The 27,820-nt window shown below is 41.4% G+C and overlaps 2 protein-coding genes across 2 annotated transcripts in view; both read right to left on the bottom strand.

The window, feature by feature from the left end:
• The window catches only part of LOC116520969 (RNA binding protein fox-1 homolog 3-like), a 38,499-nt gene extending 28,336 nt beyond the window's left edge, over positions 1–10,163 (bottom strand). The window contains 1 exon segment of the mRNA XM_032235506.1: positions 9,758–10,163. Within this exon segment, the coding sequence (XP_032091397.1) occupies positions 9,758–9,844 (87 nt within the window). The 5' untranslated portion in view covers positions 9,845–10,163.
• Positions 10,164–14,163: 4,000 nt separating this feature from the next.
• On the bottom strand, positions 14,164–27,714 carry JOSD2 (Josephin domain containing 2). The gene is given in 7 exon segments (XM_032235952.1): positions 14,164–15,677; positions 15,680–15,699; positions 16,074–16,229; positions 21,323–21,510; positions 25,817–25,874; positions 27,106–27,221; positions 27,655–27,714. Coding segments are annotated over 7 exon segments (672 nt in total). The 3' UTR covers positions 14,164–15,603.
• Between the last annotated feature and the right edge of the window lie 106 nt (positions 27,715–27,820).

Here is a 27,820-nt window from a genome sequence, read left to right as displayed (position 1 = left end):
ATTTGCAATTTGTCCTGCGCTTGTTTAGCACCTGTCCCACCTGTCCAAAGGCAGGCGTGGGGATTAATCGGAGCTAAGAGTTGGAAAAATGTAAAACTGAGAGATTCTTAGGAGGTGAATTGGTGTCTCAAACAAAGCAGGCCAAATTGTTTTGCCCAAGGCATCTTTTTAAGACTAGAGAAGTTAATCCAGTGGCTGCTGGATTTTTTGTTCAGCAGTTCCCACCATAACTGGACCTGGCAGTTAGTCATAAGTCATAAAATGGGTCACCCTGTGACCATATCCAATTTTAGGATCGTTTTGGTGGTGCTGTTAAGTAAACACTGTGGTTTTAAGCAAATCCATTGTTCGCTATAGGGTGGCTGCAAATAATCATAATTATGAGCACCACCCAAAAAAAAAATGTCATGTGATTGAAGGATGATAATGTCAGAACTTTGAAACTGGGTCATAAGTAGTTTTTCAGGAATCCATCATAACTTTGAATGATTGTTAATCATCTGGCCATAAGTTGAGAACTACTGTACAGGGAACTAGCATTTATACTTATTGCATAGTTACATGAATTATTTTAAGTAGGGCTGCACACTGTATAGCACTTTGACTATTAAAATTCCATTTTTTTTCAGTATTATATGGTCATCTCATATAGCATCCAGGATTTTATGTGTTGATGCTGAGGTATATCTTGTTCAGTGCTCCAACAATTTCAAGAGCTTCATATTGGGAATTAATACATGTGGCCACATACAGCCTGATTTCAGGCTGTGGCAACCAAGTAGATTTTACAAAGATGTATGCTTGAAGAAGACTGGTAAGAATAAAAGTAATTAATTAAAAATTTCCTGTACCATATTGAAGTTGATTTTCAGTCTACTTACATATTTTTTTGTCAAAAATAGAAACAGATTGGATAGATAGATACAAGAAGAATATGAAGAAATTAAAAGTCTAGTTGTTTTCTGTGTCCTGGGTTGACATATTGAATGCTAAGAAGAAAATGTGTTCCTATAAAAAAATAGATGGCAGGAATAAAGTTTTTAATTGGCCCTAGTCTTTACAAGGGGTAAATTTAAACATATCATGGTTAAATGACTAAGTTGATTTATGGTATTATTTTTTTATTTACAAGTATAACCTCCACTTCCTAATTTACTTAGGTGAATTGTGAGAATAGGATTTATGGGTAATGGTCTTTGTCTCCTTACCCCTTCAAAGATTATTCTATTTGTGAAATCTCACTTGTTCCCTGAAGAACTACACTGCATCGATGTGTACAAACACATATGGTTGCACATACGAGTTTACAAAAGTATGACCAATCAGATTTTATTAAACAGATGCAAAAGAGTTATTATGTGAGTTCAGTCACTGTGTTCAGCAAAACATAACTGATGTCTTAGCAACTTGTGTGAATATTTAATTATTTAGTCATTTAATGAATATACCGCTGTAAACTGCACAGATTACACACAGTATACAACAATAAAACAGTAGATAAAACTTAGACTAATGGAACAGTAGCTCAGATGATACTCATTCATCATCCTCCCCCAAAAACCTCTACAAATAAGTTCCATTTTCACTAGTTTTCATAGGTAATTAGGTATGTATTAACTTGGCCTCCAGAATCAAAGACAGAGACCTCCAAGTGGAAACTTGTAATGGGGTCATATAATTTACTGTGATGCGTGAATCCAGATATTAAGATTTATAAGTAAAGATTTATAACTTAGCACATGTATGACACTGCAAATTAGCCAACTGTCACTTAAGTGAAATAATAGGTAAACTTTTATTTAAATATTGTATGAGCTCAATCATTAATTGATATTGCCTGAAAGAAAATTCATTGTTATTTTGGTACTAATACCATATAAATAAGTATCATTGTTAATTTTTTGACATAGTAATTTCATAAAGGTAAGGTCGCAAATATGTGCTAGTTATTCCTAACTCTAGGGGGCAGTGTTCATCTCCGTTTCAAAGCCAAAGAGCCAGCGCTGTCCGTCTCCATGGTTATATGGCCAGCATGACTAAATGCCAAGGTGCACAGAACGCTGTTACCTTCCCACCTAAGGTGGTCCCTATTTTTCTATTTGCATTATTTCCATGCTTTCAAACTGCTAGTTTGACAGAAGCTGGGACAAGTAATGGGAGATCACTCCGTTACCCGGTGGCTAGAGATTCGAACCGCCGAACTGTTGACCGTTCTGATCGACAAGCTCACTGTCCTTAGCCATTGAGCCGCCACATCATTTCTAGTAATTTCATAGGATCAAACAATTATTCTACAGAATAGTCCAGTGTTATATCCAGGCTTTATTCCACAGTATTCAAAGTGGACCAAAACAAAAAGAAATGGCATATAAATATGCACATACAAAATGGGGAGGCTTTGGATACATAGTTGATTCAGCCATCCTGTTTTGATTCCTGCTCCTTCCCTGATTTTATCTTATTTTTTTAGAAAAATACTTGCAAATGAAACAAGATAAGCTGAAAGTTGTTTTAGAATAGTAAACCAGTATGTTTCTAGTAAATGACTCACATGCCTGCTTATCAGGCCCACTTCATAACATCTCGCTTCAGAAGTACCCACTTTCCATCTCCACATCAGTCTTCATCTATTTCTGTAACTGCAGAAGCACAGGAGTTGACTTTGTTTCCAGATTTGTTTGTCCTTTGACCTACGTTAGCCAGAATTTACTTTCTCTCCCAGTTTTCTATCCCACAAGAAAAAAAAACTAAATTAAATACTCTTCTCCCCTCAGAAAAAAAGAAGAAAAAAAGCATGATATGAAAACATCAATTTGCAAGCACAAGTTTGTAAATTTTCTACCCTGGGCAAATACTTTACAATTTAATTAACTTAACATCATACTAAGGAGAATAGGAATGTAGCCAGTGCATACAAGTGTTTTATAAAGTACATAATTTGTGAAAAGGGATGTCCACAGTGGTAGGTGGGTAAGCAAAATCAAGATGGGTGCATCCCAAAAAGAGGTGGGGCTTCCTTTGAATAGTTCCAACTGCCATCTTGTCTTTTCTTAACCTCACTGAAGATGTCCCTGCTTGAGAAAGAAATGGCTTCATTTTATTCTCTTTTAATCTGTAATAATAATTTTAAGTCTTTAGAAAGTAATAAATACTATAAACACAAAAAATCTGACATAAAATTCAAACTGGCCAAGGGATGTACAAAGACTTTGTGAAAGCAACTGATTAATATTCAATATAATCAATATTCTTAATTTACAGGTGATGCACACTTGAAACTGAAAGTAAGGTTCAGCACAAGATAAACCATACTATTGCTTTGCTTTTTTTTTAAAGCTGCAATCTCATTTGCTCCAGGGAAATTTTTAAATATTAGCAACACATTGCAAATGTCCAGAGAATACTCACTAAATCCTAGTCTTACTGTGGTAAAAAATGGAAAACCAAGATAAGCACTTTTAATTTGAATTTCTCTAGTGTCTGAATGAGCATATGGAAACTCAGTCCATAAACTCTAGAAACAGCTGTGTTGAGTGATCTACTTGAGTGTTTTACTCTGTCAGTGTGACAACTGTTTCAAGCATTGAACACACGGTACACATCCCAACCTGTCTGCATGCTATTATCCCTCAAAACTGTATTCCCTAGTTGCTTTCACGATGGGATTTTTATGTAATTAAGCCTTCTACATATTGTGCAGCATTAGAAGCGGATCACTGCTAGGGGAAGATTCTTCTACTTAAATTGGCAGAGAAAATAATGACTTCAAGATTTGAGAGAATTCTTTGTTTTATAAGCTGGTTTTATAAGGTCTAGTTGTGAAATTGACTACAGAGTGGACAAAACGTCAAGTGGGGACAGCAGGGTCATAGACATCTCTGCTTTCTTTTAAAAAATGGTGATTAAAGAGGACTTGATTCTTAAAAGAGAAAAATTATCTTGTCTGCTCCGGAATAAACAAAAGATGGTTTGAAATCATAATGACTGACAGTCTATTGAACTCCCAAAGGTGCTTTTTCAGGAGACTTCTTTTTTCTTTGAAGACATTTCACTTCTCATCCAAGAAGCTTCTTCAGCTCTGACAGGATAGTGGGGAATGGAAGTATTTATAAATGCAAGGAATATAAATCCTTCTATCCCCCCCTATCCTATCAAAGCTGAAGAAGCTTCTTGGATGAAAAGCGAAATTTCAGAGAAAAAAACAAGAATGTCCAGTTGCCTTCTGAAAAAGCACCTTTGGGACAGCCATGACCTGGATCACTGAGAATCTCTACAGACTTTTAGTCTATTGGATTAAAGGCAAATGCTTAGCAGCTGAAGTTACCAACTGTTGTCAAAACAAGTGTTTCCTTCTTTGTCAGAGTTACAAACTGCACCATATTATAAACAAAGCAGATAGCATGCCATACTGATTGCTGTGTACTTATTTGAGCAGGAATTCTATTTTAGAAGACTACTGCCCACCTACCAAGTATCTGACCCACAAAAATAGTTTCACTGTATAAATCCACCTTCATTTTGGAGTTAGCAATTGATCTGCTTAAATGTGTATGTGTTTATGTATAATCAAGAAACTCTCACACAAACAGCAGCTGAAGAGAAGCTTAGTCTAATAGGAGGGGTACTTTATGACATCTGTTTTCTAAAAAGGTCTTTCTCCATCCCATGGGGAAACAAAGGGAGAATATAGATATGGATGACATTTGCCAGCCATCACTTGCTCAGAGATTGATGTACTTTCTCTTACCCCATCAAAAAAAAGTATCTGTCTTGCAAACAGTATCACCAAGTAGTTTGAAAACCAGTCCCCAACACTCTTTCTTATCATAGTTGGCTCCACTTTCAGCACTTATAAATAGCTCTATTTGACTACAGCACTTTCTTGTCACTCATTGCTCAAAAGGGCAGGGGGGGGGGGTTGGGAAGGCAAACGTATTTGTAAATAGAACCTATATCAAGGAATCTTCCGGAGGTTTGGGGGAAGGATTGATGAGGGGTCTTTGGCAGGAAACTGTAGTAAGAGTTGTTAAGTGGACTTCTCTTGAAATCTTTTGTGGAATACCAGTCATAAATAGTATGCAATCGTATTTCACAAAGCTCTAATGACTGGAATAATAGTGTATCATAAAAATGATTGTTGCACCATTATGGACTGGGAAAATACTGTTTTGATACCTTTTCCCTGCATAGCAGGATGCTTTATATGGGACTAATTTAGTTAATTTTTTCCCCTTAGGAAGATATTTTCCTATAACTTGCAAAAGTTAAAAAGAAATAAGTTTATTGTTAATGCTTAGAGTGTTTGCTTTGTTTTGAACACTAAGAGTCAAGCTTTCAGGCACACAGTTGATAAATCTGTGACTTTTCATATATGATTTTGATATGGTTGCCAATTCTAAGCAACTGGCCAGTTATTGGCAAGAATCTATTCAAGATGAAGATCTTTTCAAGAAGCTTTATGTTTCCTTTGATTGAGACATTAGCACAAGAAGATGTAGACCAGCAAGCTGACTGTGATAATGAAGTCCAATACATTTGGAGGGCACCAAACAGGGGAAGCATGTTTTAGGCCATGATCAGCATCTACTATATATCCATTGCATATTTTCCATTGTTTCAAGGACAAACACTATTTACAATCTCTTAAACTACCTTTGCCTCTATCTTTCTTTTGAGAGGTTTTGGAAATAAACTTATAACTTTTTAAAGTTTTTAACCAGGATGGTGGCAGCAACAGGTCCATCTTGACAGCAAAGTCTATGTCAAATTTCAAGTGGATTTGCTTTTTGATTTATTGCACATCCTGCTTTTTTCATTAATAGAATGCTCAAGGAGGCTAACAACATTGTGGGGTATTTTGTTGTTGTTATAAAAATAACTCCAGGAATCACAACAAATATTCAACAACAAAATATAAAAGCAAGATGATTAATGCATATTAAAATATGTGAATATTATATAAATTATCCTAAAAATCATTCTATTCAAGCTTAGGTTGGATCTTAAACTGCTGTCCTCAAGGAAGGCAAAAATGTGTTTTTCTCTCATCCTTGACTCAGGAGAAAAGTATATCAACATAAATTGAAATTGAGTCCCCCCCCCCCCAAAAAAAACTTTCTTGCATCCCAACAAAAAGAAGGGATGGTTTTGTTGCCCTTTCACAGAGTCCCCTTGCACCCAGTGTCACCCACAGATTGAAAAATCAACCACCAAACACACTTGGGGGTTCAACCATTCTTTTTTATTATTTGGCTTTATTTTTAATTATTTATAGTGTGCTGCTTCTCTCAGGAGATTGATAGTCTTCTCAGAAAAACAGAAAATCAATACACCCACGTCAAACAGCCCATCGCTTCCAAGGTTTGTCTGAGTAATTGGAAGAATTGATTTAAAATACAAAAATGTGAAGCTCAACCCAGAAAACTCTCGATGCAATTGTGCCTCTGGATTTTCTTTCTCCTTCAGGAAACCAATTTCCCTCTCAAAATGTTTTGGTCAAGGAAAGAGCCTTTTCCATTCCACATTTGTGTGCGTATGCATAGACTTCTTTCTTATATGACCTCTCAGCTTATACATACACATATCTCAAATAGATGGAGTCCTTTCAAGCCTATTAATCTCCTGGCAATTTAATATTCCTTTGTAAAAAAAAAGACATATTCAATCTTCTTGTACAGAAAGTAAAATCACAAAGGCCAGCAGTATCCAGCAATCAAATGAGGAGAGAAAGTTTCTAGAACAGATTCCATTCTGGGACCATCATATCCCAGCTTATCCCCAAAACGTAATAAATTGTCTGTACATGAAGCTTTGTATTGGGAGAGAAAGGAACACAACTTGAAACTAAGGTAGGTCTAGATCAAGGGTAAGATGAAGATAATCTCATGAGGCCACATCCTTCAAAATGGGTAGACATTTTTATGGCATTAGCAAGAAAGTCTAGAGGAGAAGGCATTCCATAGTTTAGAAGCCATGTGAAAGAAGGCTGTTCTTCATGATTGCTAAGATTCAGAAGCACAGAGCATCTCTGCAATGGATTCTTCTGCAGATCTTAATGTTCAAGTAAGATTATAAAAGGATAGACAGTTGTTCAAACAATCAGGCCCTAACCTTTGAGGGCTGAAAGATTATCTTGAATTGTGCCTGGAATTAAATATGGACATTATATGACTCAGGTTTAATTGCACTGATTAGTAACCAATGTCCTCATTTCAGCTTCTTCATATTGCATCATTTGAGATTTCTGGACAATTTTCAAGTATGGCTCCATATATAGCACATTGCATTAATTAAATTATGGTATTTCTAAGGTGTGGAGAACTGCCAAATTCAATTAACTGAGGAATGGTCATAGCTAGCTCATTAGATGTAATTGTAAGAACACAGTCTTGCCCAGGAGTGAGCCTACATTTTCAAATGAATAAGCTGGGCTACTTATTGCTAATGCTAAATGTAACAATTAGCAATGTCTCAGCAGAGGGAGTGTCTTTTAGGATAGCATTACAAGATAGACCTCTACCATTTTTAGAAATTGCAGAACAATGGCACAAAGAAGTGTCTTCCAACAGAGAGGAAAATTTAGGAGTTTAAGAGAATAATGGGTAATACCTGTCTTATTCTGTCTAAAGTAGGGCAGGTCATTTCAGAAATATTCTGCTTTGTCAGATGTTTTCATTAATTTAATACTATTAATAATACTGTGATGAAAGAAGCAGAAATAAAATATCTGTGGTGCTTCTCTTTTGAATAAAAGAACAAAGTTGATAGTTCACAATCATTTAAAGTAGGAATAAGCAAGTTGATGCTTAAAAAATATCTGGACTATAATATCCACAGTGTCTTGCCATTTGACAAGCTGGTTGATGCCAATTGGATACTGAAGAGCATAAGATTATCTATTTCTGCATTGCACAATTGTTCAGGCACAATTGAACTATACAATGCAATCCTCTCAAGCAACAAATCATTTATAGATTTCAATTATATTATTAGATTCAAATTTCTGCCTGAGGTCACAAAACATTTTATTATCTCTGGGGTCTACCTTGGTTTGTTATGGGCATGGTTTGTTCTGCTTTGGTTATTATGCTGCTTATGTTTTTTTGTTGCATTTTAATCAGTGGCTTTGCAATGTTTTAGATTCCTCTTATTCTGTGAGACACAATTGTTTCCCCTGTGATAAACATGATAAAGGTAGAACAAAATGCATAGAACCCCCCCCCTTTAAAATTAAGGCTGCCTTAATGCATAATTAAACCTGGATAGTCAAATACACATTTTTGACAAAAAAACGTCAGAATTGTAAATTATTTCAAAAGCATCTCACTCAATATGCTCTTGGTTATCATCTTTTGGTATATACTTGGCTCACAAAAACGAATCCACAGGATCTGAGTTTAGATAATATAGTCCACATTAACAAAATACAATTGCTGTGTTTACAAGACATATTGCATCCAAAAACATAAATCATATTATGAGTTTTATGTGATGGCTTGGTTCATATAACACCATGACAATGGCTAGTTCCTTAAACATTTTTAATGCCTTCAAATCAGTGTTGACTCATGGCAACTTTCTGGACTCTGCTGCTTTCTTGGTAAGATTTCAGAATTGGCCTCCTTCCTAGAAACAGAATGACTGATCCAAGCTCACCAGCTGGTTTTGTGTCTAACTGGTTTCCCAGTTTCTAGCTTGGTGGCTTAACCACTATACCAAACTGGCTCTCCTAAAACATGTTGGATCCAATCCAATTTTAGCCTAGCCTAGTCCAGATTATTGCATAACCCAAGCTAGAAAATGAATAAATGGAGGAAAATACTTAGGCAATCTGAAAGCTAATTATGTCAATTCAATCATTGTGCAAGTATTTAATGTTGATCCAAAAGTAAACAAGACTGCTTGGATGCCTATATTTCTCAGGATGCCATCAAAGGAGCACATTTTCCAGCTTCATCATTTTACACTTGCAAGGAATTTTAGAATACTTTACTTATACTGTAAATAGGTATAGGGCACCAACATTCATTTTGCTAACCCATGTTATTCATGCATTCTACCATTTTTTCTTCTACATTGAGCATAATTTAAACTTGTAACATAACTGAAGACAGCTTGTGCTCTTATTAATTATAAAATGCTTATAATATCAAGAATGGCCCTCCATGTATTGAAGCATAGGGTGGTATTTGTTTATATTTTATTTCAAAACCACTAACAGTTTTGGGTGATTAAAAGATTACAAATGATGTGGCATCACTGAAAAATTAGAAGAAAGCCAACTCCTAATAGAGTAGAATCTGAGAGATATAACCTTTTCCTCTCATCAAATATATTATGCTGTCCACCAAAGTCAATTTTGCTTTTTAAACTTTAAGACTGGCAGAGAGCAAAAAAATGTACAACAGAGGTTCCATCCATTATATTCTTAAGGTCTTTCAGTGGACATGTTCCATCTGGTATACAAACTAAAGGAAATCCATAGGACAAAGGACAGAATGGATCAATCTCCTAGTTCCTGAAGAAGCTGTAAATATCCCTTTCCATACAAGGAGAAGACTTTCCCTGTCTGAGCAATTCTGTAAAAATAACTCAGGAATGGAGAGATTTATCAATGGGGGAAGCTTTATCAGCTGTCCCAAGACCACCAAGACAGGCACAGCTGGGCTTTGTCAATGACACTGAAATATTTCTTCTATCTCACACAAACAGACACAAACACATGTATAAATGTATACATAATTACAAATGATCATACCTGAACAAGCCCAGAGTAGCATTGGGGTGCCGGAGGATAGACAGGCAGGCTGTAGGGGTGCAGAACCACAGCTGGAGGGGACAACATGGCACATAATAAAGGAAGGGCCCTACTTCTAAGTCCCAAAAGGAGTCAAAAGTGCCTCTGTTCAAGCAGCTTTGGCACCAGCTGAGGGAGTGTTGAGTGACAGATGGGACAGTGCCATTGAAGGACGCCAACAGCTGTCAAAAACAGAAGCGTCTGTTGCAAACAGGCTGGGTAAAAGCATCTGCACTATGATAGAATCTCAGCAAGGATAAATAATGTTATGATTCAGCCAAAGTCAGAACATTGAAATTCTACCATTTTTTTTAGCAGAAACCCTGTATACTGGAAACTGGGGGACCTGCACCATAAACCTGTGCAGATTTACTCAGGTGCAAAAGCCATTGAATTCAAAAGATCAGAGTCCAAAATAAATGTCTCTAAGACTGCAGCTTAAGATGTTCCTAATTTTACTTAGACCATCCTAGTAATATCATATACTATTATGTTGAATTGTATGCTTAAGATGCATGCATTTGAAAAGAAATGTTAGGTTTATATATTAATTCTACAAAAATACGTATATATGATTTCTTGCCCATTTAGTTTAATTGGAAAACTGTATTTTAAAAGATTTGATTAACCCACTAGGATAACTGAATTTCAATTTACACATGGATTATACTTCCCAACTTAAAAAGAGGTCAAATGTATTTCCCATATAAAGCATCCTGCCTAATGTGTATGGTTTCTGAATGTGCCTAACTTATTGCCTGCTTTTTAAATTATTTAAAGCCCATTCCTTAATAAATATACATCTTTCCACACTTTAAGATTCAGTGATGAAATTTGTTCTTTCTTACTGCTGGCATTCAGGTTTTCGGTTCAACATTGAAATTATTGTTTGGGTACTATTTGTCTCATTGATTATTTTTTTCTGGCTCTCATATTGCAAACCTGCTCGTTGAAAAGAAACTGAGCCATTTTGTTTTTGTGTTTTTTTATAAAATGGCTAACACTACCACAGAAAATTTTTGTCCTCCATTATTTTTTTTAATGAAGGGGCTGTCTAACCATTTCTATTTTCTATGCTTGGTATATTTGATTTAGTTGAAAGATATAAATAAAGGCTTCCTTCTCCCTCCTCAAGTCTAATATAAGCACTACACATTTCAAAGAAAAAGCAAACAAGAAAAAGAAATATAAAATTAAAAAATTTAGATACAAATCTAAGAAATAAATAAATGGGGAGTGAAGCTTTACATTTTGCATTATCTTTAAAAAAAAATTAGGAGATGAATGTAGAAACAATGAAAAATGGCTCCATGCTAGAGGTGCAGATTCCTTATATGGTCAAAACTGTTTTGAAGCAAATATGTGAACATTCAATTCATCCATCTAAAGAAGAATTTTAGAGAAGTAAAAAGAAAAAAAAAATGTGACCTTTGGATTAAATTTAATAAAAGTGCCTATGTATGATAAACTTTACCAAGTAATTGTTAACAGCAACAGCAAGAGAAGCCTTTGTTCTGAAGGTCAAATACCTTGAGCATAAGTAAGACCCACATTATAGGCAGAACTGGGAGAGTGGCTGAGACCTAGCCATTGGGTTGGGAGCTGCTTCTCTGCCCCCCCCTTTTTTCTTTAGTGGTTTTCTTATTTTCCTTATGAACGGTTGTTTAATGATCAATCAAAGGTACAATGGACTTTCCTAGAGCCATTTATGACCCAGATTCGAAGTTCTGATGGCTGTATCCTAAAGTCTTGTAACTGCACTTTGGGTGTTCAGTAATCAGTCTGCATTCATAGCCATTTGCAACACTCCATGGTTACACAACTGTTTTATAATGGTTCACCCCAAATTGGCATTTAAGTCCAGTTTTCAGCAAAACTGGCCTACTGCGAACCATTGATTTGCCACAAAAAAAGTCATAAAATCAGGTTGATTATGTGGGTGACCCAATTTATAACTGTCATGAGTTATGGCTGTTATAGAAAGGCTCTATTATGATCATAAAATTAAGCCAAAGGCTCTGTGAATTTAAGTTGCAAATCATGTAAAATTAGGGATATCCCAGAAAAATTGCAATGGCTGATACCTAATTATAAACTAGCAAGCTAACAGGGTTATCATTAGCCAATCAAAAAGATCAGAATACAAATTTTAATATACCACAAGTGCATGTGAATTAGAATTAGCAAATACAACACTCACCATTATACTTTTTTCTGTTATTAGATTATATCTTTAAGAGTTTTTATTTTACTAGGGTCCTTGTACGGTGAGTCGCAGCAGGATCTAAAGATTTCATTTTATAAGGCTGGCAATCACCTTGTGGCACAAGGAAAATATAAAGCTTTAGAAATCAAATCATTGGCAAAAGAATTGTCAGCAATACTTAGGTAAGGAGAGCTCAAGTGATTGAGGGCCTAAGGCTTTCTGAAATTTCGCAGCAGCACAGGAGGGCTCCTTAATTTAAGACCACATAATCTAGAGGATAAACCCAGATCTTCATACCTAGCATGGGTCCCAATGCTGAATTAGCTATGGTCTCATAGCTAAGCAATTAGGAATACATTATTTAGAGCAAGAAGAATGGTATTTTTCAAAGAAGATTGGGAATATATTGAGAATCGATAAGGAAACTGGCATGATTATCTTATAGCTGCACTGGATGTGGGAATCACCCTGGCATTATTAGGATTTAGCATTTGAGTATAGCATTTGAATATAAAATTATGAAAATAATTTTCATAATCTCTCCCACTCCATTTCTGTGCCACTGTCTCATTCTTTTTCCTAATTTCATGGGAAGGGACAGATTTCGTGGGTTCCATGTTTTGAAAAAACAGGCTGAGAAATACTGTTTCTTGTAAGTAATCAAAAATAATCAAAAATAGTTCAAAAGTTTATTCCTTTAAGCAAAAGGTGCTGTAACTTCACATAACAAAGCAAAAAATTCAGCAGCTTTAATACAAAAAGTGTATATCCACATGCTACCTGCTTATCCTGCCCCACTAGGGTTCCCTGGTTAATTTATTTTCCTTTCTTAAACGCTGAGCAAGTACTTTTGTTCTCAGAAATCACTGCCAACTTGTAAGCCAGGCTTTAATTGAATTGAATTGAATTTATTATATTTCTATGCCGCCCTTTTCTCCGAGGGGACTCAGGGCGGCTCACAACTCAAGTCAGGGGGGGGAGGTAGGGGATACAAATAGGGCAAAAAAGACATGGATCGACAATACCACAATTTAAAAGCAACTCAACAGATACACCATTCGAGCGGGGAAAGGAACTCATCAGCCCCAGGCCTGTCGGAACAGCCAGGTCTTGAGGGCTTTGTGGAAAGCCTGGAAGGTGGTGAGGGTCCGAATTTCCACGGGGAGCTCGTTCCAGAGGGCCGGTGCAGCCACAGAGAAGGCCCTCCTCCAGGTGGTCGCCAATCGGCATTGGCCAGTGGATGGAATTCGGAGGAGGCCTAATCTGTGGGATCTAATCGGTCTATTGGAGGTAATTGGCAGCAGGCGGTCTCTCAAGTACCCAGGTCCAATACCATGAAGGGCTTTATAAGTGACGACTAGCTTTACCCTGTAAAGTGGCTCTTGTCATTTAGTAGTTCAAACCCTCAGGATGGAAAATATGACAGACTGGCTCTGTGCAACTCCTGGAGAAAATCAGAAAAATAATCTTCCCTTAAGAAAAAAAAAATCATTTTTTCTGATTTTTTTCTTTCAGCCTTTGAAGAGATTTGTACAAATATTTATTCAACGTTCTTGCTGAAAGTTGAAAGCCACATCTTGTCAACATATTTATTACTTCACCTATTTCTTCAGTTGCGATGAGTCAAAGGTGATCAAAAACAAAACAGCAAGGATGTTTGATTACAGAACAGTAGCAACAAATGAATTCTTGGCAGCTTTATCCCAAACCATCTTTTTTTGGAGGGGGGGAGGGGGATATGTGACAGTTAGTTTGAGACCTATAAGGATACATGAGGAACTGTCTTGTCCCAAATACATCAACCTGTCCCACCCGGTCAAGCAGGGAGGATACATTTCCCATCAAAGAGTTTTGACTGGTGTGCTCTAGGAGGCCCTTCTCAGCTGCTTCCCCAACCTATGGAACATCTTATCCTCAGAGATGAGGTCCCTCCCCATTCTTCTAGTTTCCCAAGTGTTAGGACCTGGCTTTGTCAATTAGCATTGGGGGTCGGGGCATTTCTCAAAGTACGGTACAGCCCTGGTGGTGGAGGCTTGAGGACACTCCTGCTGTCTTGTTAACCTCCTAGCCTTTTGAATGTTATACACTGATTTTTATTTTTACTAGGAATTTTAACTTGTTTTTAATTCTTTTTAATTTATGTTTTTATTCATGTATTTATATGGTTTCTTATGCTGGGTAAATCACCTAGCATTATTTAGGTAAGATCAGTGGTATATAAATTTAATAAATAAATAATTTTTGAATATTAAGGATGCCCAGAAATTATTAATAAATCTTTTCCAAATATGAAGCACTGCAGTGTGATTTTTTTTTTTAAAAAAGAGAAAATTGTGATTGACAGTTTATTCAGCAGCAGTTCTTGATGGTCATATGGGACATTTATGCAAATACATACTTCATTCATTTGTGAAATGGTGAATGAGGAAAACGTTTCCCATCCTTTTGCCCCAACTTTCAAATCAACCCAGTTGCCCTCAATTATTTTGATATGTCTGAAACAAAGCATTTTACTGGACTTTTTGCTCACTTAGCTCACTTAATTGTCAACATTCTGTAGAAAGTGACAACAGTGGCCTTCTAGTGATTAGTGCAACTTTCTACATAAATGGGATATAATCTTCTCCTCCATTCCCAAATCACATTCTACCAGAAGAAGAAGAAGAAAACAACCCTGAAACACACATTTATTTGTATTGCACCATTTTGTTTCTACCCTTTTAGGGTTGCTGTTGGCTTTTTTGTTTTGGTAAAACCATAAAACTTGGAAAGCATATATCTATTCTACTTCACAAAATAGGCAATGCAGCCTAGAAAAGGATAAAAACACATAAAACTGGATAATGAACTGAGTAGTGCATTAGTCTGCCATGTCCTGACCACTGTTTTATCCCATTGTAGTATTTGAACTTTTCACTATATACTCTTTGTTCTCTGGCCAAGTACGATTTTTTCCCCTTTAGAAATAAAAGAAATAAAGAAAAAGAAGCAAATATTTTCGCTTGTTGGGCGAGGATCATCACTTCTTTATCCACTGTGCCAGATTGTTGTCCTTTACTCATTATGTGGCATCCAAAAATTCAATAGGCACAAGTACTCCTAGTACCTTCCTGACAGCATTGAACTACAATTCCCAGCAGCACCATCCAATGAGGAAGGATGCTGGAAACAGAAGCTCAGGAAGGCCACTATTTTAAGACATCAATTTTGTTGAAAATCTTCCTATTGAATTTCTGTTAGCCAGAAATTAAAAGACACAGAAGTACCTTAGAGGCTACAATATAGTAACAGAAGTATTACTCTCTTCTCCTAAATCATGATTCTAGCAAAATATTATTCTTCACCATTTCCGTTATTTCCTTTATTTCACATAATATCAGAAGAAGCCAAGCTTTTAAAAAGCAAGCAGAAACAGAGGGAAGTCAGGATCAGTTCTTAGAGAAGGTAAGATGGATTCTATTATTGGCACCCAGAGTTGCAGTATAAACAGGAATGGAGTGCTCCCTTCTTCCCCCCATCACATGCAGCAGGTGGTGCAAGGGAGTGCAGCAGGGAGAAAAAATATCTTTAGACCAGGCAGTTTTTTATGGGAGGTCTGGGATCACCTCACAGTGTTCAGCCAAGGCCTGGCTTCGCCTGCCTCATGGGGCACAACCAACAGCAACTCACAAGGGAAAGCACCTCCTGAAGAAATACCCTATGGGGACAAAAAAAAAAAGAACATAATATCAGGGATCCAGCAGGGTCTCCTGTGAGTGAGCCTCTAACCATCATTCTCACCATCCCAGCACTATTCTCCAAGGTGTTTAGCTTTCTCCAAGCTTCATCCTAAAATGCATTGTGGAATGCTGTTCAAAAGTAGGCAGAGATGTGGCTACTTAGAGCAGTCAGTCAGTTTTTCTCCTTTTAGCAACTTTAACTTTTATATTAACTTGGGTTTTCATTACATAGTATTTGGTATTGCTTATGTATCATATGTTATACTTTAGGCAAATCACTTTGAATTCATAATATGGAAGTAAAACAAGAAGAAGGAGGCAATCACATCATTGACTACCACCCCATTGGTACCTAAGGTCGGCTTCACCACCAGTTGGTGCCGGTGCCGTCAGTTTGGAGTCAAGATTATAATAGATGCCATCAAGCTGAGACACAGCAATCCAGTGGTGACGCCTCACAGGAAGAGACAGAAAACCCAGCCCTGTCAGGGACAACTGCTCGATGGGTCTATGAGACAAAGGGAGAAAGGAGCTTGGCAGAGCAAGCAGATTAAGCTGGCAAGAAGGTGGAAAAAAAAACAATTCTGAAATGGCCAGGAGAACAGGATGGTCTCACATCATAGTAAGCAGCTCCCAGCTTAGTCAATCTATCAGTGAAGAAGCGCCAAAGACAGCCACAGAGAAAAGATTAGCAATCATGCCTCAAAATGCTATAGCACAATGTCATTTTTAAATTATAAGATGCCTTAAGCAATGAGGCATGAAGGTGAGGGAGGAATCAGTAAAGATAGGAAGAGAAGGAGAACACAAAAGTAGAGAATGACAGAAGCTTGTTCTTAAGAAAAAAAATAGAATGATTAATTTAGAGCTAGAAAAAGTAAAGGGATAGTTTTAAATAACGAGGCGAGAGTCGTCTTTGCAACAGTAACAGTTTTTCCCATTTATTTAACAACAGGTCTTGTAACTTGGAGGATTCAGAATGCGGACAGCTCCTGACCAACTGACAGCTCTTTATATACTTGAGCTGTCAGTTGGCCAGCCAATAGGCGGCCAGCATGTCTCCCTCCAGCTGGCGGGTGCGTCGCAGCCAATCGGTTGCTGGCTGCTCCAGCCCCTCCCGTCAGCTGGCATGGGAGGACGTAACACCCCTTCCCCCCAGATAGCGCATGCGTAGTCCCAAAGATACGCTGGTTGTCTGTGCACGCGCTGCGATCTCCTCAGTGCTGGGGTGTCTACCGAAAGAGGAGGATGTGTCCTGCTGCGGTGACGTATCGGAGGGGCTGAACCAGGCCCGGAGCCAAGCTGAATTGGCCGAGGTAGGACAGCGTAGCTTAAGGGGCGGAGACACCCGTCAGTGTTGTCGGGCCTAGTTGGCGGAGCTGTGGATGGTTGTGGCTGGGCAGGCTGGTCGACCCTTGGGCATGCAGGCCCCGGCTGAGTTGTGCGCGGGACTTCTCGTTCGGGCGGAGCTGAAGAGGCGCCGGCTGGAAGTGCCTGGATAGGTGTAGCGGCCCTGGGGTATGCAGACCCTTGCTGCTGTCGTTGGTTGGGCCCGGCGGTGGCCGCGGCCGGATCTGCCGGTGCCCGGCACCGCAGCTGATTCACATGGCGCCTCCATACTCGTCCATCTGCCAGCAGGACTCTGTAAGAGCAGGGCCCTGTTATCTCTGTCACAACCCCAGCTAGCCATTTGGGTTCCCCTGCGTAATTTTGTGCGTACCCCCCCTCACCCACCAGAAAGTTCCTAGGGGGGGTCTGTTATGTTCGGTGATGTAGGTGAGAATGCAGGGTGCATTCTGTCAAGTGTGGTTCTTAGTCTGCGATCCATTAGAACTTCTGCTGGGCTTTTTCCCGTGGTTTGGCATGGTGTGGAGTGTTGCGCCAATAAGTAAGTGCGGAGACGTTGTGGCCATGGGAGATGGTGTAACCTAGCTAGGGCTTCCTTGGCTGACCTTATGGCTCTTTCAGCCAACCCGTTGGCTGCGGGATGGTAAGGAGACGTAGGTGCGTGGCGAATGCCTAGTGAAGCTAGGAACATTAGGATTGGAACTGGGGCCCGTTATCGGAAACGATGACGTCTGGCAACCCATGCGTAGTGAATAGGGACTGCAGAATTTGGACGGTGGTGCCCGCTGTGGTTGAGGCCATTTGAAAAATTTCTACCCATTTTGACAGGGCATCCACTATAACCAAGAAGGTGCGGCCTTCTACTGGGCCGAAGAAATCAATGTGTATTCGGCTCCAGGGGGATGGGGGTTTCTCCCAGGTTTGCATGGGTGAGGAGCTGGTCAGACTGCCTGACAGGGAGGGCACCGCTGTACCCAAGCCGCAATGTCTGAGTCCATGGAGGGCCACCAGGCATAGCTACGGCCGAGGGCCTTCATTCTCACTATGCCTGGGTGCCCTTCGTGGAGGCTGGTAAGCACTTGCGAGCGGAGGGTGGCTGGCATCACGAGTCTGGTACCCCACAATAGGCAGTCTTGTGATGCTGATAGCTCGTCTCAGCGGCGGTAGAACGGAAGAAACTCGCCTGAGCGTATCCATAGCCGACAGTGGGCAGGCGACATCATCGGTCAGTGGAAATACTGATGCAGATGGAGCTGGGTCAGTGACTGGTGTGGGTAGGGGGCAGCGGCTGAGGGCATCTGCATGCCCTAGCTGCTTGCCAGGTCTGTATACAAGGCTGTAGAAGTATGCGGAGAGAAACTCTGACCAACGGCCCATCCTAGGGGACAAGATGGGTGGGGTGGAGCGGTCCCCTACGATTATGCCCAGTAACGGCTTGTGGTCAGTTACAAGTGTGAAATGGCGGCCGTATAGGTAATGATGGAACCTTTTTACTCCCGCTACGGCCGCGAGGGCCTCCTTGTCCAACTGGCTATAATTACACTCTGGTTTGGACAAGGTGCGGGAGTAAAAAGTTCCATCAGGGTAGGAATGACTAAGGACCGCTCCAATCCCGTAGGGGGATGCGTCGCAGGCCAGTAGCAGGGGTAGGTGCTCATCATATTGTACTAGCACCGGGGCATTGGTTAACAGTGCTTTGACAGCCGCGAGCGCTTGCGCTTCACGGTCTGTCCAGACCCAGGGGGCAGATGTGTCAAGGAGGCGGTGCAGAGGTTCTGCAACTGTGGCTTTGTGGGGGATGAATGGGGAGTAGAAATTAAGAAGGCCCAGAAAAGCTTGGAGCTCTTGTTTAGTAGTGGGAGTAGGGGCGGAAGCGATAGCTTCCTCCTTGGAGGTGGGATGAATTCCGTTGGAATCCACTAAAAATCCTAAAAATTCAACTGAAGGCACACCGAACTTGCACTTAGATCGTTTTAAATGCAGTCCGGCTGTGCGAAACCTCGAGAGGACGTCCCTTAGTGTTTTGACGAGTCCTGATCGGTCCTTAGTGGCGATCAGGACATCGTCAAAATAAGGGACGACCCCAGGGATGCCGTGGAGCACTCACTCCATAAGGCCCTGAAAAATTCCTGGTGCGACGCTAACCCAAACTGGAGGCGGCGGCATTTGAACGCGCCTCTGTGCGTGATGATGGTTTGTGCCATGGCGAACGCCTCGTCCACAGGTAGCTGTTGGTAAGCTTGGGCCAGGTCCAGTTTTGCAAAAGTCTGGCCCTGGCCCAAGGAGTGAAGGACATGCTGCACTACCGGCACGGGGTAAGGGTGGGCTTGCAAGGCCTTGTTGAGCATGGCCTTATAGTCCGCGCACACCCTCAGTGAGCCATCGGCTTTGAGGGGTAGAACGATGGGTGTCTTCCAGGGGGCGTGGTCAATGGGCTCTAGGACGCCTTGCGCGACGAGCTTGGCGAGCTTGGCGTCCACGTGAGCCCTCAGTGCTAACTGAACCCGTCTGGCCTTCAAACGGATGGGCGCCACCAAGGGGTCCAGGTTGAGGGTAATGGGGGTGCCATTGTAGCACCCTAAGGCGTCTGAGAAGACGTCATCGTATTCCACTAGCAAGGACTCCAGGGAGAGGGCTAACTTAGGGAATTAATGCCAGAGATTCCCAGCCCCAGGGCTCTAAACCAATCCATGCCTAATAGTGAGGCTAATGGGGGTTTGACAACTACAATCGGTAAATGACCGTTGAATTTGTGAAAGGAGACGGGGAATGTGCCGCATCCTCAAATAGGGATGGCATGTCCCTGATAGTCCCGTAGGAAACAGTCTGCGGGACTCAATTGTGAAAGCCGGAGGGTTGGTATAAGTGCCCTCAAGGTGTCCCAGGAAATTATTGTGCGGGCTTAGCCTGTATCAAGCTCCATCGTGCAGGGGCGGCCTGTGAGTAATATGTGGAGGTGCATTTTACCCTGGCCGCCATACGATGAAGCAGCAGCCGGTTCGGTTTGCCAATCGGGCATTGTCGGCTCCGGAGTGGACACGGCGTAGCAGGTCATCCGGCCTGAGGAGGATCCTGGGGTCTGTCGGCGGCCAGCAGGAGGTTGATTCGTCATGGGCAGGGTAGATGACATAGAAGAAGAAGGAGGTCTCAGGTTCCGAGGTTCTCCGGCGGATGATTTGCACACATTGGAGATGTGGCCATTTTTACCGCAATGGCGGCAAACCGCCATGCGGAAATGGCAAGATGCCCTTGGGTGGCGGCCGCCGCAACTCAGACAACTGCCTCCGTCGTGCAGGGGCTGTGCCCTCATGCGATCCACTATAGCGGTGGCATCGGCACAGGGATCGTTGGACAGCATTTGGCTGTGGACGCCTGAGTTGGGCAGCCCTTGCAGTGCAGATGGGGGCAGTCGACGGGTGTCTGGTGTTGAATGGCCAGCCATTTCGTACGCTCGGGCCATGTCAACAGCAATTTTCATTGAGAGGTCGGACTTCTCTAGGATCTTCCTATGTAGGTTTATGTCTGCGAGTCCATAGATAAATTGCTCCAGCAAGGCATCCTCTAAGTCGGGGAACTCGCAGTTTATAGCGGTTGCCTGCAGTTCTGTGACGTATTGGGCGATTGACTGGCCCTGTCGCTGGATGCATCGCCGGAAGGTTTGCCTGCGAGTGTACTTCGATGGACCTGGCTCGTAGTGCAGTTTAAGGCACTCCATCAGGATGTCGAGGGGTAATGAGTGCACAGGTGCCGGGGCGGCTAACGCACGGGCTGTGGCAAACATTTCTGCCCCGCAGTAATGCAAGAATGTGCTGCGTCTTCTCCCCTCGGGGAGTTCAGACAAGTCATGGGCCATAAGGAAGACTTCGAACCTTTCCAGGAATGCATCCCACGATTCTGCTTCTGGGCGGAAGGCAGTAAATACTGAAGATGGTGCCAGAGCTGGCACTACGACGGGGTCCGTTTCCGACATCCTCGTCGCCAGTTTTAAATAATGAGGCGAGAGTCGTCTTTGCAACAGTAACGGTTTTTCCCGTTTATTTAACAACAGGTCTTGTAACTTGGAGGATTCAGAATGCGGACAGCTCCTGACCAACTGACAGCTCTTTATATACTCGAGCTGTCAGTTGGCCAGCCAATAGGCGGCCGGCGCGTCTCCCTCCAGCTGGTGGGTGCGTTGCAGCCAATCGGTTGCCAGCTTCTCCAGCCCCTCACGTCAGCTGGCATGGGAGGACGTAACAGATAGGAAGTCCTTACCTTTGTTTATCCCACCAAATGGCTTCAAACCCCACACTCTGAAGAGCTGCCATGATGACATTGAGATCATAGTTCCCTGTCCCCAAAAAGCTACGGTGTGGATTCCACCTGGCATCAGGAGCCAGCCTGTGGGGGGGAAGAGGAAAGATATCACCAAAGAAGGTTTGGAAAAAGAGGAAGGGCCTCCCCTAAGTATCAGGGGCACATTTGGAATACTTAAGAGTATGATACAGACACTCTCACAAATGGTTGCACTGTAATCATGGCTGATCCAATTGCTAAAAAGTTATTTAGGAAGTATCTTTCTTTATACCCCATGGAAGCTACCAGTGTGATCCCTATTACATTCCTTAAATTACTTCAGTCTTTTTTGTTTTCTGAAGAGGCAGGCTTTTCTATAAAAAAAAGTACTGAATTGCAATGACCTGTCATCTTTATTTTATCAGATGCATACATGAGACTCCAAGAGCCATTTTGGAAACACAATTGATGCTGGAGCTGATACACAGCATATTACTTGGAATAGTAGGGAATGTTCCTGAGTTGCCATGAACAACACACTGGAGACCCCAAAAATAAGACAAAGGACAGGCCACTATGCTTCACTTCCATCTTCTTTTCTTGCCTGCCTGAGCAGTCAGACTGTAGCCTCCTTGAGGGGAAAGACTTATTTCCCCTGAAGTTATAATGTGCCATGCCCATTGGCAGTATTGTGCTATTATTTTTCTTATCTCCAGCTTGTCCAAAATAAGATGTGTGGGTTTTTAAAGCATGCATTTCATGTATTAACTTTTTGTTTATTTCAAGCTGGCAAAATCTTATACTCCAGGGAGCTACTCCTGGAAATATATTGAGAATAAAGGATGTACACTTCTTTATATACAGCTGGTGCCTTGGCTTTTCCAGAGACTTATGATACTCTAGGGAAGCCTCAGAGACTCCTACTTGCCCCAGAATAAGATTGTATAAATGAACAATAAATCAACCAACCCAGACTGCAGCAGATTCAGTATTTAAGAGGCCCACTTGTAGCTTACACCTGCTTCCACTGAAATATTGCTGAATCTAAGATATTATCTTAATTGTACTAAACAATGTGTCATAATTACCAATAGTTTTAAATGAATACACAAAAAATCCCCAGCCACACATGCTGGAATAGTCTAGTTTATTTAACCAGGGTAAAATCTTCGTTGTCCATCAGACCTGCTTTGCCCTGAGCACAATTAGTCAGTTTCCAGAGAAACAAAAGAAGGCAGTGTCCCTTTCAGGCACTTGCAAACGCAAACAAAAGCAAAAAGAGATGGAGCCTTTTTTAGTATTTCTAAATAGCTTTTTCTTTTTCTTTTTTTTAAAAAAGAGAGAAGCCACTTTATATTACTGAAGGAGATTTGACAAGCTCAATATCCACCCACTACTATCAGGAGACCTGCAGAGTTTGCATTAAATAAGCAAGGAGACCTGGAAGGGCATAAGGAGAGTTGGCTCCAGCAATAGGAGTACTTTATGGGGGTTCCCTAAGATAAAGCTTATGTATAATTCATTTCAAGCACAATTCCACATGGAACTTGGGAGTCTATAGCTCTCATGATTCTCAAATGAAAAAAGGCCATGAAACAGTTTCTCTCCACCTCTCTTGTCAGTTAAGATTGTTTCACAGAAACTAAAATCAACAATCACCATTCTTCTTCCTAAGGAAAAGATGGAATTCTAAGACTGAATATAGACAAAATATTTAAATTAAATTAAATCAATATTTCAAACTCCATCCTTCTCCACTTTCCTAAAATGATTCTGGGATATACAGAAGCTATTTTAAACACTTCTCACTGAACAGAGCTCCAATCATATTTCTGAATAAATGTTCAACTAGTAGACTTACATCAGACATTCCTGGGGGAAGGATATTGCAAAATCTCCATTCCCACCCCACTCTGGGGCCAGCCAGAGGTGATATTAGCCAGTTATCTGAACTACTCAAAATTTCCACTACCAGTTCTCCGGAACCTGTCAGAACCTGTTGAATTTCATCCTGGCGCAAAGCATGCTATATTGTCATAAAGGTTGGTTGTTGATGTTGTTTTAGTGTTCTGAATCAAGTTATCAAGTTCCACCTCAGTCCAATCAATTATATTGCTGTATAGCGAATAACAGGAACTTGCCCAGATATTATTTTAATAATGTTTCCATCATTTAGCTTTGATTTTAATATTTTACAAACTCATGCAATATATTTGGTTGAAGTACTTTGTTTGATTTGATTCTGTAATAAAAGAATAAATTCTTCCAAAATTATGAAATATTTATATCTTTTTGGTGCTCTCATTTTTATCAAATCTTCATTATTAAGCTACCGGTATATTCCCTTATCTTCAACAATTTTGCCTGCCTTTATAGCTATAGTTGCACACTTGTTGATACTAAATCACATTCCAGTATCTTTATTGAACCCTTCTATGCTTTTTAATAAGGAATCTAGTTCAACCTTTGGTTTTTCAAATAAATTTAAAGCATCCAAATACAGTAAATGCAAACTGCTTACTCATTCTTTGGCCAAGTCATAAACCACAGTTTGTTTTGTTCCAAATTGTCAGTGGAGCCATTGATAGTACAAAGAGTAAAGATGATAATGAATCAACTTGAAAAATTCCATGTTTCATTTCAACCTCTCCTAACTCTTCCATATTAGCCACCAGCTTTGTTTGTCAAAGCATCATTGAAGTTTTCATAAATTGCCAATTTTTTCTGCTGATTCAAAAAAAAATCAAATAATCAAATATCTTTTTGTACTCTAACCAGAGCAGGGTCAGACAAAGGCCTGGATGTGGCCAGGGCACTGTTTAAATTCCCAGGTCTGATCCAGGCCATAAACAATGTTCTCCCCCCTCCTTGAATTCCTTAAAACTAATCTATCAATCATAACTTTTTTATGTCTCCTGGTAGAGTATTAAATGACTGAGGAGGTGACGATTACAACAGAACTATTTATTAACCAGAACACAATCAGTAACAGAACAATAAACAACTCCTGTGTGACAGCTATTTATATGGTAGCTGTCAGACGGGGAGCCAATAGGAAGGTTGTGCTTGTCCCACCAGCCAGCAGGCACATCTCAGCCAATCAAGATCTTTTCTGTATTTCTTGACAGCCGCCTGTTGTATCTCCAAGGACACAACACTCCTTTCCCCCAGACTGCACATGCGTAATCTTGCAGATAGGCAGGTGTCCGGCGTATGGGCTGAGATCGTCTTAATATGGGTGTGTCCAGTGACGGAGGAGGAGTGCGATCTCTATTAGGAGAGTGGATAGGAAGAGCTACATTGACAGGAGGCCCGTTCCCCCAATGCTAAGCCTGCGTCAACAGGTGAGTCATCCGCCGAGATCGCAGTGGGAACCGCTCTCTCGGCTTCAACAATTAATGGTACATCTTGCAGCAGGTGGCATCAGGGTTGTCGACGGAGGCCAGTCTGGTCTGCAGACTTGGGGCCTCCTCCGTGTTGTGGCAGTACAGCTGGTTCACATGGCGCCACCAATGTCTCCCATCAGTGAGTTGGACCCTGTAGGAACAGGGCCCGGTTATCTGGGTAATCCAGCCTGGTAACCATTTGGTTCTCCCGCAAAATTCTGAGCAAATACCCCCTCCCCCACAGCAAACGCTCTGGGTAGGTCTAATGTAAAGGAGATATAAGGGGAGTAAGAGGGGTGGAGCCTGTCTAGTGTGGTACGTAGCTGGCGGCCCATGAGAATTTCAGCAGGACTTTTACCAGAAGTAGGGCAATGTGTGATATGTTGGGTCATAAGGTACGTTGCAATCCTGATGGACCAGAGTATTATTCCCATTCAGCTTATTGCCTCCTTAGCCGAGCGCACAGCACGTTCAGCTAACCCATTCCCTGCCAGGTACTACCAAAGCATGCCAGATACCCAATCCAGCTAAATACATTTGGAAATTAACTGAAGTGAATTGTGGTCCATTATCAGACACTAAAGTGTCTGGTAGACCATGTGTTGTAAAAAGCCTGTCTATCACTGCAATGGTTGCTTCGGATGTGGTGCAGCGCATGGGAAAGAGTTCCACCCATTTTGACAGGGCATCCACTATGACAAAAATTGTTTAGCCAGCAATTGGACCCATGAAATCAATGTGGAGTTGACTCCATGGTGCAATGGGCATGTCCTATTCCCTGGCAGGAACGGTGCCAGGTACCAGGCGGACTTGCTGGCAAGAGGGGCAACGTTGCACACAGCTCGTGATGTCGCTGTCCATAGAGGGCTGCGGCCATAGAGATATAGCTGTGGCCTAGAGACTTCATCCGCACTATACCTGGATGACCCTCATGGAGATGGAGTAATATGTGCTGTCACAACACTGTCAGAAGCAGGAGGCAAGAGCCCCATAACAAACACCCTTGCATTACCGACAACTCCTCCCTACATCGGTAGTATGGAAGGAACTGAAGGTCTCTTTAATATGGTGGCCATCCTCTGCATACCGAATCAAATACTCGGAGAGGACGGTGTCCCTCAATGAATATTGAGCAATATCGATACCTGATAGGGGCATGTTAAGAACGTCAACTAAAAAGATAGTATTTGAGGGGCCGGGCCTATTACTAAAACGAGTAATGGGCAGCGCCTCAGAGCATCACATGCCCCATATGTTTTCCTGGTCTATGAATTTTTTGATAAGAATAAACGGCCAGAAATTTGGCCCAACATGAAATGCATGGGGAGATGACCAGCGGCATGGCCCGATCCCCTGCTAAGATTCCCAGAAGCGGTTTATGGTCAGTCACTAAATGGAATGGACGGCCATAAAGGGAATGGTGGAAACGTTTTACTCCCTCAATGGCTGCTAGGGCCTCTTTATCAAGCTGACTATAATTATATTCAGCCTTTGATAAAGTGCGGGAGTAAATGGCTGTAGGAGCGTCCGTACCGTCAGGATAGACATGGCTTAAAACAGCCCCAACTTCAAAAGGGGAGGCATAACAAGCAAGAATCAGGGGGAAATGTTCATTATATTGTACTAGCATAGGGGCCAAAGTTAACAGCTTTTTGACAGCCGCGAGCGCATGTGCTTCGCGGCTAGTCCAGACCCACTCAGCGGAGCTGTCCAGCAATTGATGGAGAGGTTCTGTCATCAATGCTTTGTGAGGAATGAAGCTGGGGTAAAAATTTAAGAGGCCCAAGAAAGCCTGCAATTTAGTTCTGTTGGATGGCACAGGAGCTGAGATAATAGCCTCCACTTTAGCTGGAGTAGGGTGAATCCCATGCTGGTCTATCAAATACCCAAGGAACTCCACAGAGGCACCCCTAGCTTGCACTTGGAATATTTCAGCCTGAGTCCCGCTCATGGAAACAGCTGAAAACTACCAGCAGCTTTTCGGTGACACCTGAGTGACCATCCGCAGCAATCAGGACATCGTCAAAATAAGGAATGACCCTGGTAGTGCTATGGAGCACTCACTCCATTAGGCTTAGAAACAAACCTGGGGACATGCTAACCCCAAACTGAAGCCAGCGACATTTAAAAGTACCGCGGTGAGTTACCATTGTCTGCGCAGCCGCAGCTTCCTCGTCTATTGGCAATTGTTGGTAGGCTTGTGCCAAATCCAGTTTGGCGAACACCTTACCTTGGCCCAGTGAATGCAATATTTGCTGCACCACTGGAACAGGGTATGGATGTTACTGCAATGCCTTATTTAAAGTTGATTTATAGTCCGCGCAGATTCTTATCATGCCTTTGGCTTTTAGGGGAATTATAATAGGGGTTTCCCACTTTGCGTGGTCTGCAGGTTCTAAAAACCCCTGCACTAATAGTTTGTCTATTTCTGCATCCACTTTCTCCTTTAATGCTAGTGGAACTCTACATGCTTTAAGGCAAATGGGCACCATCTGTGGATCAAGATTGAGGGAAATAGGAGTGCCCTTATATTTCCTGAGGGAGGAATCAAAAACATCGGCAAACTCCTGAGTCAAAGAGTCAAATTCATTCCCCAGTAGGGTCGAATGAATGCCAGAAATGGAAAACCCTAATGTTTGGAACCAATCAAGACGAAGTAACAAAGCCAAAGTCTTTGCTACTATAACGAGGGACAGGTGCCCTTGGAAATGGCCATACTACACAAGGAACTGGCCACAGCCTATGATGGGAATAGAGTTGCCCTGGTAGTCCCTCAAATGGCATTGGGTAGACAACAATTGATGGCGCTGTAGACTTTGCAAAAAGTGGTGCAAGTGTCCCAGGATATTATAGATTTAGCCGATCCTGTATCAAGTTCCATGGTACAGGGTTTGCCCTCTGAAGAAATCTTGAGGTGAATCTTACCGCGACCACCCAACACCGAAGAGGCAGAGTCAATAGCCCATTTAGAGCGGTCGTCGTCATGGTTCCCAATAGCAAAACAGTTCTGACTCCTGACACCAGTTTTGACATTACCATGGCGGTTAGAAACAACAAAACCCTGGTTATCAGGGGGCCCAGCATGGCATAC

Source organism: Thamnophis elegans, chromosome Z, assembly GCF_009769535.1.
Source record: "Thamnophis elegans isolate rThaEle1 chromosome Z, rThaEle1.pri, whole genome shotgun sequence".
In the NCBI taxonomy this organism is placed as follows: domain Eukaryota; kingdom Metazoa; phylum Chordata; class Lepidosauria; order Squamata; family Colubridae; genus Thamnophis; species Thamnophis elegans.
This window is presented reverse-complemented; position numbering and strand designations above follow the sequence as displayed.